The sequence below is a fragment of the Dendrobates tinctorius genome, unplaced genomic scaffold (genome assembly GCF_039654945.1).
Source record: "Dendrobates tinctorius isolate UK_male_01 unplaced genomic scaffold, ASM3965494v1 ptg000028l, whole genome shotgun sequence".
NCBI lineage: Eukaryota > Metazoa > Chordata > Amphibia > Anura > Dendrobatidae > Dendrobates > Dendrobates tinctorius.
In genome coordinates, this window is record NW_027361696.1 from 60,371,344 (window position 1) to 60,389,496 (window position 18,153).

Genomic DNA, 18,153 nt, shown 5'->3' on the forward strand with positions numbered 1-18,153 from the left:
AAGCCGAAAGTCCAGGTGGACACATAGCCTACAGGCATCGATCCAGCAGAATTTGGAGTATGTATGTGGAATATGGACAGCTAAGGGACTGGAATGCAGGTAGACAGGTGGAATGCTGGAAACCGCAGGCGGGTAGGAGACATTCAGGAGACCACAAGAGAGAGGGATGCTGGTACTCGCTGGCAGGTGGGAGATGTCCAGGAGAACACAGACAGGCAGGTGAGATGCTGGAAATCGCTGGTAAGCAGGAGATGTCAGGGGACTGCAGGCAAGCAGCCGGAATGCCAGAAACCGCTGCCAGGCTGGAGACGTCCAGAAGACCGCAGGCAGGCAGGCAAGAGATGTCCAGGAGACCACAATCAAGCAAGTGAGATACAGGAAACCACTGGCAGGCGGGAGACATCCAGGGGACTGCAGACAGCAGCTGAGCAGATCAAAGTGTATGAAGCAAGCCAGAGTCTTAGCAATATTGAAGTCTTAATACCAAGACACAGGTGTGTGTCTTAGTGAGGCCTATATAGGCCAAGGCAAATGCTCACATGGGGTCACACCGGGCCATGTGCAAAGTCCAACATACAGCACAACTTAAGGCCCCGTTACATTTAGTGATGCACCAGCAATCCCGACAACGATATGACCCGGTCAGGAGCTGGTGCATCGCTAAATGGTCGCTAGTGAGCTGCCAAACAGGCATATCTCACCAGCGATGCAGCAGTGGTCAGTGGTCGTTACTTACCTGTCACACGCAGCTTTGATGACGTTTTCAGCCCGCGTCCATGCGTCGCTCGTTGGCGCCAGCAGGAAGCTGGCGATGAGAAAATGGACCATCCCGTTCTCGCGTGATCAGCGATATCCAGTGGGGGAGCCGGTCGGAGGTAAGTGTCACATGTAGCGAGATCGCTAGCGATATCGCTGTTGCGTCACAAAATTGGTGACGCTTTTAGCGATATCACTAGCGATATCGCTATGTGTGAAGGGGGCTTTAGTCTAGCCGACCGGGGCAGGTGTGTAACAGGTGGAACCTGTTGCTATTGTGGGTCTATGTCAGTTTTGAGACAATACTGATACATGTGCCCCATGTCCTAAAGGGCATCTGTTACTAAGACAAAAATGGACAATTTTTATTCTTATTTTACTCCAGCTGCTCCCCTGAGTAATTAACTTTTTTTTTTCTTTTTTTTAAATCTACCATATGGTTCTATAAATATGGGTTGTTTTATTTAGAGCAAATTATTATACTCTTTTAAAGGGGATGTGGCTGAGAGGATCCTCTGGGGCGTGTCTTTATGAGAATTGCCCACTTGGTAAAGACCACAAAAATTACCACTAAATAAAGACCATATGTCTGGATTTGTATGGTGGATGTTGAAAAATACAAAAAATTGGTATATTCAGGGAATCAGCGGGAATAAAATAGGAACAAAAACTGTGTACTTTTGACCTGATGGGTACGGCTGGGTCCAAAATCCAAGTGCTACATATATGGGCATGCTTTATAGTTTTGCAATTGCAAAAACAACACATACCATACAAAAGTAGTCTGCACCCCAAACATGTAATGAGTAAGGAAAAAGTTAATTCATAGAAAAAACAACAACAAAGAAAAAAAAAAGACTTAAAATAAGAAAAATACTTAGGACCTGATTCATTCAGCAGTTTCAACAGAATTCTGGAGGAAAATTTATTTGAAACGTTGCAGATTTTAAAGTTGCGAAAAAATGTTGAGACTTTTGGAGTTTTTTTACGTCAGTCATGGCCATCTCCTGCAATTCTCTATAAAATAGAAGGAAGCAGGTTGTCAGTGGTGTAATGTGAAGCTTCTTTTATCATGGGTCTTCCCCTGATCTACTAACCCTGCACTCTCTCTAGTTGGCAGTCCTATGTAAAGTTTCAGATGACACATTGCAATATCACAATCAGGTATGAAAATCTCAGCTCTACTCGCGTGTGTTATGTCTATACACTTCCTACACTTCACGCTGCAGTTAATTAATATCTTGGTGAAAAGCACAGAGAATCTGCCTCCTCTTTCATAATTCTTTCTTAAATGACAGCTTAGCGGCATTTAACCAAAATGTCACTGTCACATTTTAGAATTATTGTTTATAATGAAACCCGAAGCCAATTTATGAGAAAATAAATGTGAAGAATGGTTTTTTATTTGTTCCAAACTGTACGTCAAAGGGGTTGTCAAAATTGGGATCCTGAGAACATGGCCGATTTTGGATCCACGCGGGGCGGGTGGCTAAAGAACGCTGCTACGTCACACCGTAATGCAAACGAATAGGGATGCATCGCAAACAAGCAAGTTGGAAACGGTTGGAGTTTTTGCGACTTGTTTGCCGTGGTCATGGTCTTCTGCTGGGTCACAATGGAATCCGCAATCTATTTTGGAGAACAAAGGTAAAAGCTTTCCTTATGAATATGCATTATTTTGTAGGCGTGCATTAGTTAAAGATACAGGTCACCGATTTATCAATTTTGGCCAAAATTTTGGCAAATTTTTTTGCACACGTCGAGCGATGAATTTTCCAACTTTTGCCGTTTTTACTCCAGTCTTGGCCAACTTTTTCAAAACGTTTGTTGAGCCTCGTGGGGAGGAGGCCCTGGTGGATAATTCATCATCATTTACCCCAGAAAAATTGTATAAATTACGACAGAAGTGGATTTGAGAACAATTCTTTAGCAGCCGAAAGAAGCACCAAATTCATCAAGTGGCACAAGCCTCCTATTGGGTTTACGGAACGTTTTCTAGCACCCGGACTGGCCAGCTTTGCTGAGTTCGGGCCGGAATGCCCTCCTGGCCCCGGACTGTGCCATAACAGGACAGGAAATATGTGCCATCACTCTTACCGAATCTCCACCACATTCAGATGCTCGGCGCTATGACCCGTGGGCACAACGGTGATCGGCAGATTATTAATATTCGTCTATCCGGCACGTCAATGTGGCAGTTTACATATGGAATCAAGAAATGTAACTAACGTGCAGCCCGGTCAATTCTACATAATATGGAATATTTCATCATAATCCACATCCATCTTTCCATATTGATTTCCGCTCACTGGCCAGACAGCCCCATAGAGAAATAGATAATAGATGGATGGATAAGGAAAGGCCGCTCACACTAAGCTGATAAAACTGAGGCTGATTTATTGATCACTTAGGTCAACTACGAAACCAATCAATAAATCATCTCAGACCTTGTAGTACCTGCTCCACCGTCCTCCACTGGGTAATAACTCATCATACATAGTGTGTCCTCCTCCCCAGCCACTTCATCCGTACACTTCATCCCTTCCCCTAGATATACCTGGATACCTTGGCTGCCCTCCCATCAAGATCAGATTGGAGCATCGGTTGTAGATTCGCTAACATGCAGACGACCATAGATTCTCTCATCCAGGAAAAATGAGTCGATAATGTCAATCACATTCTGATCGTAGTGTGATCCGATTTTCCCAGATGAGGAGAAAATGGAGGAAAAAAAGTCTGCATTGTATCAGTCTGTGGAAATCGGACAGCACTCAGATGCCATCCGAGTGCAGTCCACTGACTCATTAACTTGCACGATCCGAATATCAGATTAGACTCGAATATGCAGTGATTTGTTACTCGGACAGTCTGAAAATCTGACATCTTCACGGCCCCATTGGTCCAAGTGCAATCCAATGTTCTGTTGGATCACACTTGAACCAAAAATACGCTCGTCAGCACCTGGCCTAAGACTTTTTTTAGCATCTCCATTGCGAAAGCCATGGCTTTGTCACAACATTGTGACTTCCTAATAATTGTAAGCCACATTGCAGAGGCGACTTTTATTTATTATGCTGGGTTTCTATAGCACCATCATATTCCATAGCACTTTACAGACATTATCATCACTGTCCCCACTGGGGCTCACAATCTAGATCCCCTATCAGTAGGTCTTTGGAGTGTGGGAGGAAATCCATACAAACTCCTTGCAGATGCTGTCCTTGATGGGATTTGAACCCAGGACCCCAGTGCTGCAGTGCTAACCACTGAGCCACCGTGATCAGAGCCTAAGATCTGTTAGACGCCAGCGTCCCCACATCATTTTTACCATAGGTAAACGATTCGGGAAAACGCAGGGAACCATCATTTCTGATGTCATTATGGACATTTTTTAATTCCACATATAACATAATGGCGGCTTCCAAACAGAAGCCACCAGAAGAATGGACATACACGTAAGTCTCCTAAGGCTCGGCATAGAACTGCTCTTCAGGAATCTGGGGGGCAAAATAAGTTAAAGGCCGAGGTCAGACGACCATATATTCTTTCCTCCAAGAGAATCGGATCGATTATATAGTAACGACTTTCCAGTAAAACTCTAATCAGTCAGCTTAGTGTGATCCGATTCTCTCGGATGACAAGAACAAGATTTCTCCATCTCCTCCATTGTGTCAGTGCACAGAAATCGGATTGCACTTTGATGCCATCTGAGTGCAGTCTGATGATTTCCATGCACCGACTTACGCTGCCGAGTCGGCTTGAGAAAAAAACAATCTGATCGGTACTGAATAAAATTGGTCCGTATACGCTCTGGTCGAAAGCTGTAATGGCGCTAGTCCTTAGTTATTTTTGCCTTTTCTAGATTTAAAGAAGCAAAGCAGCCTAGATTTGAAGCAGAAAAAGGGAACACGTTGCCAACTTGCCATTCACCAGCTTGGGAAAGTTGAGGGATGACCCCAAAAGGGTCCGGTTCCTCTTTGGAAGAACAAAAAATTTTTTTTCTTTTTTTTTTTACAGTGGATTTGCATTCTTTTCCAGGACACTAACATTTATATCAATACACTGAGCAGCAGCAGGGCTGTAGACTTCATTAGATCCAGGGCTGTCCTCTCTGTGCATGTCAGATCAGGCAGTGTCCTAGATTTCCACAGCCTTGCGAGGGAAGGAGAGGGTTAATCCGTGGATGAACAGGTGAAAGGAGGAGGGGTCTAGTATGATAATAGTACAGGAGTGACGTCAGCAGCTGGGAGCAGTTCCACATCACAGTGCAAAGCCCTGAAGAGGGAGAAGGTGACTGATACTGGAGGGAGAAGGAGGCCACAGTCTCCTGCAGGAGCCACAGCCAGGAGGTGGAGGACAAGCAACAGAGTGCACACAGAGGAAGAAAAGAGACAGCAGGCTGACCAAGAGACAGCTGCACACACAGTGCCTGCAGGATGCTGCCTTTCTTCTGTCTGCTGGGACTGCTGTGCTCAGGTATAGTGACAGCTCTTGTGGATTTCCACCCTATGCTCTCCATGACATCACCTGCTGATCTAAGCCTTAAACTTCCCCCTTGTAATGTGGCCTCTCACTGTGGTATTACCTGGATGAAGCCCTACCCTGGTTTTCCCATCTATTCTTCCTATTTTCCAATCCTGAGTCCCTCCTGGAGCCCCTGCTTCATAGGTTCTGGGGCTGCAGGTTATTATCTAACAATTTGTCTTTGTTTATTAACCATTGTTCCAATGTATCAGGTTTAGGTAAATATTGACTCTTGTTACACCTCAGGCTGATGCTGGTGTTTAGTACGGCTGCATTCGATCTATACATGTATTCCAGTCTTCTATCCTCTCTGTATTCCCATTGTATAGGTGTCTCACTACTATATATGATATAGTGACTGACTTGGGCTCGGACTTTGCCCGTAAATACCTGACTGATCCTATACACACCCTCCATGTTCCAGCCATCTCTTGTGAAACTCCTCCTGTATATACTGACCTTTTCTCTCCATGACAGCTCAGCTAAGGGGCTCTCGCTTCCTTGTTTTAGTAGAAAACTGGTATAAAGGAACTGGATTTTCTTCCTTTATAGCTAGAGTAGGGAGTATCTGTAGAAGGGGTTAATTCTGGGTCACGCAGGGTTAAGTGCAAAGTACATTGGTTATTGGTGATGAGGATGGTCATACCTATACTGTATACAGACTGTGTACGTAAAGTTAGGGGACCTCTACTCCTAGTTTAGCTTAACCACCAGATCTACGTCTTTTGGATAGGTCCCACTCCCAAGCATTCTATAGAGTAGTAGGACGCGTTCACACAATGCAGTTTCGCTGCGACTCTCCGGGTTTTTTTTTTTTTTTTTTTTTTATGGTGCACATCATGTGTATATAATTTGTATTATTTATTCTTTTGGAAACTTGGCTGTTTTGTAAAGTTCCTCATCTCATAAATGAAAAATATACATATCGTTTGTATGGTGTTGGCCAATTAGGACTCTCTCTCAGATTGTAATATTTCCTAAAGTCAAAGAAAAACGCTCGAAAGGTTGAACAGCAAAGTGTCTTTACAACACAAATAAATAGGCAAAGTGTGTTTTGAGCTCCAAAAGTGTGCCCAAATCTCTAAGGGTATGTGCACACGTTGCGGATTCGTGTGCAGATTTTTCCACGTGGAATCCGCAGGTCGGAATGCCAGTGTTTTTTCTGCGGATTTCCCCTGCGTTTTTTACACCTGTGGATTCCTATAATGGAATAGGTGTAAAAACGCTGCGGAATCCGCACAAAGAATTGACATGCTGCGGAAAATAAACCGCTACGTTTCCACGCGGATTTTTCCGCTTTTGTTTTCCATAGGATAACATTGGACTGTACATCACATGGGAAAACTGCTGCCGGTCCGCAGGGCCAAATCCAGTGCGGATGCACACACCCTAAAAGGTGCGGCGATAACTGCAAAATCTGGGAGACCAGGTAGCAAATGGCGAAGTCTGTAGCTCCTTCCAAGGCGACATTCACACGTATTTGATCAGCTTTTATTTTCTATCTCGGGAGAGGAACAGTATAATAGAAACCCGTCACCCCTCCTGGTTTTGGCTTACAAATACTGATGTAAAAAACTGACCCAATACTGACTGTGTGAACGTGGCCTAAACGTCTCATTGCTATTGAGGTCCTCGGTAAAATTGCAGGCATTGTCCCCATAACTGTGTGTGTATGTGTGTGTGTGTGTGTGTGTGTATATATATATATATATATATATATATCTCCAATTAGGATGAGTTGTAGCTGCTAAAAAACTTAAGCAGATGGCATCAGGTAATAGGATTTCATGGAGTCAGAAATGAAGCGATAATGCAATAAAAGCGAGGACCCAATAAGCTTTAGTTGGGCAGTCTGGGTTTTCTGTCCTCCATTGCTTCTTGCAGTTTCCAGCTCTGCCCTCATTATACCATCTCCTCGCTGTATAAAGTGAGTGGTCTGTGCTGTTCTGGAATTCTGGGAATGCATGGGTAATAATTAGATATGGGGGGAGGGGAGATCTGGGCTGTATCTCCAAGGGGAGTTTATTGTATATGGGATCGAGAGCAGAAAACCCCCCTGAGGTCACAGTCCCTTGTATACAGTGAGGCCTGTCACACCCAACTAGGAGCAGCGGCCCTGGCACTGATTGCGCTGCCCCATCCCCCAGGGGCCAGGCGCTCTCACCGATACTAGTTATTGAGTTTCTTTGTTGTAAGGAAGTTCTTTCTGGGGAGGGAGAATGAGCCTTTGGGTTTCTATGAGAAACTTTTAACCTAAAATGTTAATGATCCGAGACAGTGTTGCAGAATTATTTATCACCAACTCGATACTGTTGCAACAGGTGACGATTGGGTTGAGACCGCGTTCACACACAATAGGGCGTTTTTAATTTAAAGAATCCGATCCTCGAAAAATTCAGTCCGGACTTACGTTTGATGCATATTGTTTGTTGAAATTTTAAAACAAAGTGCCAGTCGAACGGTTACAGATTAAACCGAAACTTTGCACTTCTGGTTTGACCGGTAATAAAACCCCTCCCTGCGGTTCCCTACAAGGTATCGTCAGACGGCATCGACTCAGAACGTTGCGGTGCTACTTTGGCTTCAGATTCTCTTCCGATCGCCCAGAGTCAATGATTTTAAAGGGAACATCTGACTTTTTTGCTTCTAGAACTCCAGTGATCGCACACTGGAAATGTGGTGCGCGTATGTGATCGCGGATGACGACGGTTTCCAAAATTGTGAGGTGTAAATGGGATTTTATGTATTTGCTGATTTTCGTAAGGCAGAACCAGTCCCAGTTATCTGTGGGCAGCACAGGGAGACTTAAAGGGAATCTGCCAAGAATATTTTTCTATTGCTACTAGTGAAACATTACAAAAAAATACCTGATTTGTGATAATAATAATAAATTTTATTTTTATAGCGCCGACATATTCCGCAGCACTTTACATTTTAGAGGGGATTTGTACAGACAATAGACATTACAGCATAACAATAATCACATACAGTAGATTATAACAAATAACAAGAGGAGTGAGGGCCCTGCTCGCAAGCTTACAGTCTATGAGGAAAGAGGTAGACACGAAAGGTGGGTGGTAACAGTTGCCCTGATTGTATGGACCAGCCATAATGTTAAGTGTGTAACAGTACAGACACAGAGGGCTAATGGAAGCAGAAAGCATGTGGGAACATGATGCTGGGGAACCTGGTTATGGTAAAACTTTTGGCTCTGCCACACAGGGATAGGTTAGGTTAATGTGTTGAGGCGATAGGCCAGTCTGAATAAATGCGTTTTCAGGACACGCTTAAAATTGTGGGGATTGGGGACTAATCGTATTGACCTGGGAAGTGCATTCCAAAGAATTGGCGCGGCACGTGTAAAGTCTTGGAGACGGGAGTGGGAGGTTCTGACTATTGAGGATACCAACCTCAGGTCATCAGCAGAACGGAGGGCGCGGGTAGGGTGGTATACTGAAACAAGGGAGGAGATGTAGGGTGGTGCTGAGCCATGGAGGGCTTTGTGGGTGAGGGTAATAAGTTTATACTGAATTCTGGAGTGGATGGGTAGCCAGTGTAATGACTGGCACAAGGTAGAGGCATCGGTGTAACGATTGGTGAGGAATATGATCCTGGCTGCAGCATTCAAGACAGATTGGAGAGGGGAGAGTTTGGTAAGAGGGAGACCGATTAGAAGAGAGTTACAATAGTCGAGACGAGAATGAATAAGAGAAACAGTAAGCGTTTTTGCAGAGTCAAAAGTAAGAAAAGGTTGAATTCTAGAAATGTTTTTGAGGTGCAGATGACAAGAGCAAGCCAGTGATCGAATGTGGGGGGCAAAGGAAAGCTCGGAATCAAGTATGACCCCAAGACAGCGGGCATGTTGCTGGGGAGTAATAGTGGAACCACACACAGAAATGGCAATGTCTGGTATAGGTACATTAGTAGATGGAGGAAACACCAGGAGTTCAGTCTTTGACAGGTTCAGTTTCAGATATAGTGAGGACATGATATTAGACACAGCGTTTAGACAATCGCCAGTGTTTTCTAGAAAGGCTGGTGTGATGTCAGGAGAAGAAGCGTATAATTGGGTGTCATCAGCATAGAGATGGTACTGGAAACCAAATCTACTGATTGTTTGACCAATAGGGGCAGTGTACAAGGAGAAGAGGAGGGGGCCTAGAACGATCCTTGAGGAACCCCAACAGTAAGGGGAAGGTGAGAGGAGGAGGAACCGGCAAAAGAAACAGTAAAGGAGCGGTCGGAGAGATAGGAGGAGAACCAGGAGAGAACGGTGTCCTTGAGGCCAATGGAATGGAGCATAGTGAGGAGGAGCTGATGATCCACAGTGTCGAATGCTGCAGAGAGATCCAAGAGAATTAGCATGGAGTAATGACCATTTGATTTAGCTGTTAGCAGATCATTAGAGACTTTAGTGAGGGCAGTTTCAGTGGAGTGTAAAGAGCGGAAACCGGATTGGAGAGGGTCGAGAACAGAGTTTTCTGAGAGATAGCGGATAAGACGGGAGTGGACCAGGCGTTCCAGGAGTTTAGAGATGAAGGGAAGATTAGAGACAGGTCTATAGTTAGCAGCACAGTTTTGGTCGAGGGATGGTTTTTTAAGTAGTGGATGTATGATGGCATGCTTAAATGAGGAGGGAAAAATACCAGAAGAGAGAGAGGTTAAATATTTTAGTTAGGTGAGGGGTGACAGCAGGGGAAAGGGACTGGAGGAGATGTGACGGAAATGGGTCACTGGTGCAAGTAGTTGGGCGAGAAGATGCAAGGAGCCTGCTTACTTCTTCTTCTGTGACTGGTTCAAAATCAGAGAGTGAGTTAGATGCAGTGGGGGAGGGAGGACAGTGCATGGTATGAGGGGATTTGGAGATAATTTCCTGTCGGATCTGGTCAATTTTTTCTTTGAAGTAATTGGCCAGATCGTCAGCTCGGAGCTCTGGTTGGGGCCTGTACTCTTGGATTGAGTAGAGAATGAAAAGTGTTAAAGAGACGTTTCGGATTATTGGACAGTGAGGTGATGAGAGTGTTGAAATAGGTTTGTTTTGAGAGGTGAAGGGCAGTGTTGTATGTTCTGAGCATAAACTTATAATGGATGAAATCTTCGGGTAGGTTGGATTTTCTCCACAGACGTTCGGCGCACCTGGAGCACCGCTGCAGGAAACGTGTTTGCACCGTGTGCCAGGGTTGTCGCCGTCTGTGTTGTGGTGTTCTATTTATAGGGGGTGCAAATTCATCCAGGGCACTTTGAAGTGTTTCATTGTAATGCTTCAATGCAGAATCAGGACATGAGAGGGAGGAGATAAGGGCCAATGAAGACTGCAAGTTCTTCAGAAGTTTCTGGGTGTTAATGGCCTGTATGTTTCTATAAGTCTGGACAGTGGGGGTGACCTGAGCAGCCTGGCAGTTCTTTATAGAGAATGAAAGAAGATTGTGGTCAGAGAGCGGGAGAGGGGAGTTTGCAAAATCATCCACTGCACAAAGCCGAGAGAAGACCAAGTCGATAATCTGACAAGCCAGTGCTGAGAAATAAAGCTTTGAAACCACATGCAAATTATCTTGGAGGTGCATTAGGGGTGTGGCAATACACTTGGTGTCACTTCCTGGCTAATTTTCTTGCATTCCTAGAGCTTGAACATCACAGTGTGGCAAAAGAGGTACTATTTTTACATTCTTCACATCCCCACCCCCTTTTTTTTTTTTTTTTCTCTTCCCCACCACATTTAGCACTTAAAGCTTCAGCTAAATGGACATCTTCTGTTTTTCATTTGTATGGTCCCGATAGAGTAGAATGACAGCGTTTGAGCTGCCAAAAATTGAGTGATGAATATGGGACATACAAGAAGTCTGATCACATGCACAGATTCATAAAAGGGGGAATCCGTCAGATTGCGTAAAAACCTGCTGAGAGCAGCGTGATTTAGGGGCAGAGACCTCCAATTCCAGCTGTGTCTCACTTTCTGGGCAGCTTGTTGTAGTTTTGATAAAGTCTGTGTTTTATCAGCAAGAGATAATTGCTACAGGACTAGTTGTCATATGCTGTGTAACCCTGTCTCAAACACTGGCTGACTTGTGTGCACTGTGCATAGGCATAAAGTGGCCAACCAGTGGTGTGGGAGGTGGGTTATACACAAATCAGGAGATTAAAACAGGGATTTTATTAAAACTACAGCAAGCAGCTCAGTAAGTGACACATCATTGGAATCTGGGTCTTTGCTCCTACATCATGCTCCTCTGAGATAACATGGCAAAAAAAGGCTGACGGATTCCATTTAAACTCAATGGGTCATTTTTATGGCCGTCTTAAAAATGGGCAGCACGTGATCGAGACATGGATGTGTGAATGTATCCTTCTTATTGTACTGGGACCTATACAGGTGTACAGCTAGTTCCGGAGAAAAATCATCTAGCAAGACCATGTTTTGGGTTTTCTGTCCACCTTGCTCTCCTCCCTAGGTAAAATAAAGGGCCTATTCTTTTTGTTTTCTTTCTCCCTTTTGGCCAAACCCAGTCTTCCTTGGAGATGTCCTGCACATCTATGTCCTTATGACGGTGGCCATGCAACGTCAGGATACATCCTTGTGCACTTTGACTACAAAGATAAAAATTAAGGTGTAGGCTAAACCTTATTTAAACAATAATAAAATTCCATCTGCTTTTTTTTAATTTTTTTTTTTTTTATTATTTTTTTTTTTTTAAGTTCTACTACATTCATTTGTTGGGTAGATTACCGACCACCTCTGCAGCGCTGGATCTAAGCGGAGTCTGAGCTCCTGGCTTCAGCTTGCAGCATGGGACAGCACAAAATTTTGGCCGGTGGTTTAACCATGTCTCTGATAACAACTGTCAGTTATCGAGAGCACGCAGAAAAGCGGGAGGTAGTGCACCGCTCCTAAAGCAATATCACAGAAATAACTATTTTCATTTTTTCGTGTATAAATGGAAATTAGTTTGCTTAGTTTAGTGCAAAAAATAAAATGTTCCCACTGATGGAGATCTCCTCCTAAGTACAGTGCCTTGCGAAAGTATTCGGCTCCCTGGAACTTTTCAACCTTTTCCCACATATCATGCTTCAAACATAAAGATACCAAATGTAAATTTTTGATGAAGAATCAACAACAAGTGGGACACAAGTGTGAAGTTGAACGAAATTTATTGGTTATTTTTAACTTTTGTGGAAAGTCAACAACTGAAAAGTGGGGTGTGCAATATTATTCGGCCCCTTTACTTTCAGTGCAGCAAACTCACTCCAGAAGTTCATTGTGGATCTCTGAATGATCCAATGTTGTCCTAAATGACAAATGATGATAAATATAATCCACTTGTGTGTAATCAAGTCTCCATATACATGCACCTGCTCTGTGATAGACTCAGTGTTCTGTTTGAAGCACAGAGAGCATCATGAAGACCAAGGAACACTACAGGCAGGTCCGTGATACTGTTGTGAAGAAGTTTAAAGCCGGATTTGGATACAAAATGATTTCCAAAACTTTAAACATCCCAAGGAGCACTGTGCAAGCGATTATATTGAAATGGAAGGAGTATCATACCACTGCAAATCTACCAAGACCCAGCCGTCCCTCTAAACTTCCACCTCAAACAAGAAGTCTGATCAGAGATGCAGCCAAGAGGCCCATGACCACTCTGGATGAACTGCAGAGATCTACAGCTGAGGTGGGACAGTCTGTCCATAGGACAACAAGTCGTACACTACACAAATCTGGCCTTTATGGAAGAGTGGCAAGAAGAAAGCCATTTCTCAAAGATATCCATAAAAAGTGTAGTTTTAAGTTTGCAACAAGCCACCTGGGAGACACCCCAAACATGTGGAAGAAGGTGCTCTGGTCAGACGAAACCAAAATTGAACTTTTGGCAACAATGCCAAACGGTATGTTTGGTGTAAAGGCAACACAGCTCATCACCCTGAACACACCATCCCCACTGTCAAATGTGGTGGCAGCATCATGGTTTGGACCTGCTTTTCTTCAGCAGGGACAGGGAAGATGGTTAAAATTGATGGGAAGATGGATGGAGCCAAATACAGGACCATTCTTGAAGAAAACCTGTTGGAGTATGCAAAAGACCTGAGACTGGGACAGAGATTTGTCTTCCATCAAAATAATGATCCCAAACATAAGGCAAAATCTAAAATGTAATGGTTCACAAATAAACGTATCCAGGTGTTAGGGCCCCGACTCGCCAGCGATTCCCGACAATGATATCAACTTGTCAGGATCGCTGGTGTGTCGCTACATGATCGCTGGTGAGCTGTCAAACGGCATCTCTGTGTACGTTAGTTACCAGCGCGCTGATGCAGGGAGCTGGTAACTAAGGTACACATCGGGTTTCTAAGCGCCGCGCGCTGCTTAGAAACCCGACATTTACCTTGGTTACCAGCGCGCTGGTCGTTGCTCTCCCGCCTGCCACACGCAGTGATGCGTGCTGACCAGCGGGAGACCAACGACCCAAAAAAAAAGTCCTGACCTTTCCTGATCGATCAGCGATACCCGGCAGGGGGGCCGGTCGCTGATCGCTGTTGCGTCACAAAACTTGTGACTCAGCAACCATCTCGCTAGCGAGATCGCTATGTGTGACGGGGGCTTTAGAATGGCCAAGTCAAAGTCCAGACCTGAATCCAATCAAGAATCTGTGGAAAGAGTTTGTGAACAGCAGTTTTCAGCTATCTCCATCCAACCTCACTGAGCTTGAACTGTTTGCCAGGGAAGAATGGGCAAGAATTTCAGTCTCTTGATGTATAAAACTGATAGAGACATACCCCAAGCGACTTGCAGCTGTAATCACAGCAAAAGGTAGCACAACAAAGTATTAAGTTAAAGGGGTCGAATAATATTGCACGCCCCACTTTTCAGTTTTTGAATTTCCACAAAAATTTAAAATAACCAATAAATTTAGTTCAACTTCACAATTGTGTCCCACTTGTTGATTCTTCACCAAAAACTTTACATTTGGTATCTTTATGTTTGAAGCATGATATATGGGGAAAAGGTTGAAAAGTTCCAGGGGGCCAAATACTTTCACAACGCACTCTATTGCTTCAATAATGTCTCATCCAATAGTAGAACTTCAAAACTTTGGGACTTCAGAGTAGTCATGTGCAGAGGGTGCATGGTAGGCTTCTATCTTTGCCTCTATATATGTCGACTGTATACAATCCAGATGCCCTAAACCTCTGGTATCTGCAAATACAAAAGAACTAGGACTGGACAAATAAAGTTTTAAGAAATGAGTATTGTTCTCCTCCTACTTTCCTTTCATCATCTCCAATCTGTTCTCAGTGTTCTGGACAAATGTTATTTATTGACTTCATCTGCTATAAATCCCCAGCAAGAAAAAGACCTGCAGATATAGAGGAGACCTTATTTCAAAAGAAATTGCCAAGGACTGGCAGAGACTACAAGAACACAAAGTACACTTCTGCCATGCGGTCTGTTTTCTTCCTCCCCCGTGTAGGATTAAAGACATCACTCAAAAACATGACTGGCTTGGTTACCATTATGTGCCATCACTTCTTCCTACATCTTGCAGACTGAAAACATCCAGGAGGCGACCATATTACTTGGAATTACAACTTTCCCATAAGACTTTAATGACTTGACCCCAACAGATATGGGAGGGAGCTTAAAGTGTGACTATAGTTAATCTCGGAATTTTATTTTATTTTTTTTTTTTTTGGAGACCTGACCACATAAACATCTTGTTTGAAATGAATGAGACCAATACAAATGTTGTATATATGTTCCCTTTCTTTCTTTCTTTCTTTCTTTCTTTCTTTCTTTCTTTCTTTCTTTCTTTCTTTCTTTCTTTCTTTCTTTCTTTCTTTCTTTCTTTCTTTCTTTCTTTCTTTCTTTCTTTCTTTCTTTCTTTCCCTTCTATTACTTTCTCGCTAAAGTCTGTTATATAATGGGACCTATCAATAAACTGTATGCCTAATGTACTCCCACTAATTACTATATACAGTAGCTCATTAACGTGAGGACTCTATTGAATGGGTCAGTAGCTGCCATGTGTGGCCAATAATAATGGCCGCCTCCACTGTGCAGCAGCAGGTACATCTTTGCCCCTCTCATTGCCCCTGATGTCGCTTTCTCTCTGTATCATGTGTCCTGCCTCCCTTCTCCTTTCTTGTAATTTCTCATATTTTATTCTTTCATACTTCTCCCTGTTGCCCATCCCTCATTCGTCTCCCCTTCCTCCCTCTTTCTCCTATTCATTTATCATTTTTTGCTCTTATTACAATCTCTTCCTTCTTCTCCGTCTATTTTTTGCTCTTGATTTACGCTCTGTTGCTCTCGGATTTTATCCTTGTTACAGTAGGCAGCGGAAGAAGAGGGTGTACTGTAGATATAAAGGAGAAATTATCGAGTGCCAGTGAGAGTTCACCCCGCTCGGAAACAGTCAGTTAGATGAGTGTTTTAATTCGAGCGTGCTCCCTACATAACACTAGTGATTATTGAAGAATTACTCATCTGTTTGTGTACGGCCATCTGTAGGCACATGGAGAAAAAAAACAAAGCGAGCCTTATATAAAGCGGATGTTACAATATTGCATAGTTTATGTTCCCGATAATTTCCAGAGGGTTTACTCTTGACAATCTTGAGTAAATCTGCAAAAATCAGGAGGTCCAGTGCAAATGCAACTTTTATATTCAAAGTACCCCCCCCCCCCCCCCAATCATAAATAATGGGCCCTCTAGGACCAGTTGTCACTTTGTGTGACAGAACTGTCCTTGGGACCAGTGTATCCCACCACTATACTCATCCCAAAAGAGCGACCGATACTACCTCTGCACCCACAATTGGGCACTGGTTATTCAGACCCCCTTTTCAATTGGGAAGCAAAATATAAGGCACGACAGCACTGGGTTATGTACAATCTGCATTCATGTTAGTCTGCCGATGCATTCGATATCATCAGGATTGGTCGACAGCCCCCCAACAGATGATGTCGCGAGGAGGAACGATCCGACCTTCTGAATTTCAATGGATGATCCTTTTTGTTCTCCATGAGAAGCTGCCAAGAGAAGTCTCCTAGACAACACATTGGTGCCGCATTGGGAGACATGGGGTGGTCTTTAGCCTTTGACCTTCTTCAGCAGGCTAGGAACATGGCTGCAAACAGGAATTTGCCAGGACTGCCCTTTCTTCCTTTTCAAATGGTCCCTGCAAATTTAGTGAAATACTAGAACAAAAGGTTAAAGGAAAGAGATCATGACTAAAGGCCTCGTCACACAAAGCAATCTCGCGAGCGAGATCGCTGATTTTGTGACGCCACAGCGATCTCGCCAGCGAGATCGCTGTGTGTGTGACTGGGATCTGCGACCGTCCCCCCTGCCAGGTATCGCTGATTGTGCTCGATCGGCCAGGGCCATTTTTTGATCGCTGGTCTCCCGCTGGCCAGCACGCATCGCTGCGTGTGGCAGTGAGAGATCAGCAACGCTAGACACTGGTTTCTAATGTAAACATCGGGTATCCAGGAGCCGCGGCTCTTGGATACCCGCTGTTTACCTTGGAAACCGGCGTAACGTGGGTATCCAGGAGCTGCGCGGCTCTTAGATACCTGATGTTTACCTTGGAAACTGGCGTGTACGTCGGTTTCCAAGGTAAACAGCGGGTGTCCAAGAGCCGTGGCTCCTGGATACCCGATGTTTACATTAGAAACCAGCTTGCTCACTGGGGCTGTCTAACGATATCCCAGCGATCCCATCCATGTCGGATCGCTGGGACATTGTTATGTGTAACGGGGCCTTAAGACTTAAAAGTCGAGACGCGTCGATCATTAGTGGCATTGAGCCAGTGTGTGCATTGTGCTGGACATACATTACTTATATGGAATGTTAACCATTTCTTCATTGAAAGTTAATTTTTACTTTAATTATCCGCTGGACATCACCTTTATTTATTGGATTCTGCTGTGGCTGCTTCACCCTTGTCTGTGCGGAATACCATTAAGCAAGCTGGACATCAAGATGGACTACTGTGGTGAGCTGACTTTTCCTGCATTTTTCTATAAAAGGTTAAAGGGGTTTACGAAAACTTCATCCAAAAGTAAGAATTCCCAAAACGTTGCCTAGAGTAATACGTATGTAGGAAAAGATGTGGCTCCTACACTTTGGTAAAGGGTATGCGCCACTGTTGACTTCCGCATCCTGGACATGTTGGCTATGCCAAATGTAAGAGCGTAGCAGATATCGTGAGCACACGTTCAATGCATTGGGGTCTATAGATGAAGCCAATTGGGGGGAGGGACCATGAACTTGTCATATTAGTCAAGGGTTTTGGACGTAACCTAGCACCACTATGGGGACCCGCTTTTCTCTGTAGGCTCTTCAGACTTTATATTGCTTGGGCTTGACTGGCACAGGTCGTACTCTGTGTGGCTCGGTTAAAGCCTGGCCTGCTTCTGTTTCTAACTGTTTTCTTGAAACTCTGGCTAAATGACCAGGCCGAAAGCATTCCTCCAAAGTTGCCAGTTAATCCATTTAAAGCTGGACTCGCACAGAATACAAATTCACCTTGTTGATTTGTTTTGATGAATGGGGCCTGTCTGCATCTGGAATGGAAAAGCCTGATGCAACCGTACAACCTGCGCGTATCTCGTTTCCCTTCCAGAGAATTAAAAACGTATTTACTTTTTTTTTTTTTTTTCTCCTTGCTCGGTGACCTTGTATACAAGGAGTGAGCTAATGTGGAATTTTAAGGGTAAGTTCTACCACTCTAGACGAGTATCAACCATCGGGTATTACGGCAATGTCCTCCGAGTGTTGAGAGGTTCTGATTAAAGTCAAATAAATGGCGCACAATTGGGGAATACACTTCTCCTTGTGTGGCGACCCGAACAGAGAATTGCTTATATTTTTAG

The 18,153-nt window shown here is 44.0% G+C and overlaps 1 protein-coding gene and 1 long non-coding RNA gene across 3 annotated transcripts in view; one reads left to right on the forward strand and one right to left on the reverse strand.

Moving 5' to 3' along the window:
• Window positions 1-2,125: 2,125 nt before the first annotated feature.
• Window positions 2,126-5,800, reverse strand: LOC141085442 (uncharacterized). The gene is made up of 2 exons (XR_012231310.1): window positions 5,740-5,800; window positions 2,126-2,385 (listed from the first exon to the last, which is right to left on the reverse strand). It is a non-coding gene; the product is annotated as an uncharacterized lncRNA (long non-coding RNA).
• NECTIN2 (nectin cell adhesion molecule 2) overlaps window positions 4,975-18,153 on the forward strand; it is a 100,475-nt gene continuing 87,296 nt past the window's right edge. The window contains exon 1 of one of the 2 annotated variants that reach the window (XM_073570805.1): window positions 4,975-5,232. In XM_073570805.1, coding sequence (XP_073426906.1) covers window positions 5,193-5,232 — 40 coding nt within the window. In that variant the 5' untranslated portion in view covers window positions 4,975-5,192. The remainder of the gene's footprint in view (window positions 5,233-18,153) is intronic. The other variant, XM_073570806.1, reaches the window with a different exon arrangement.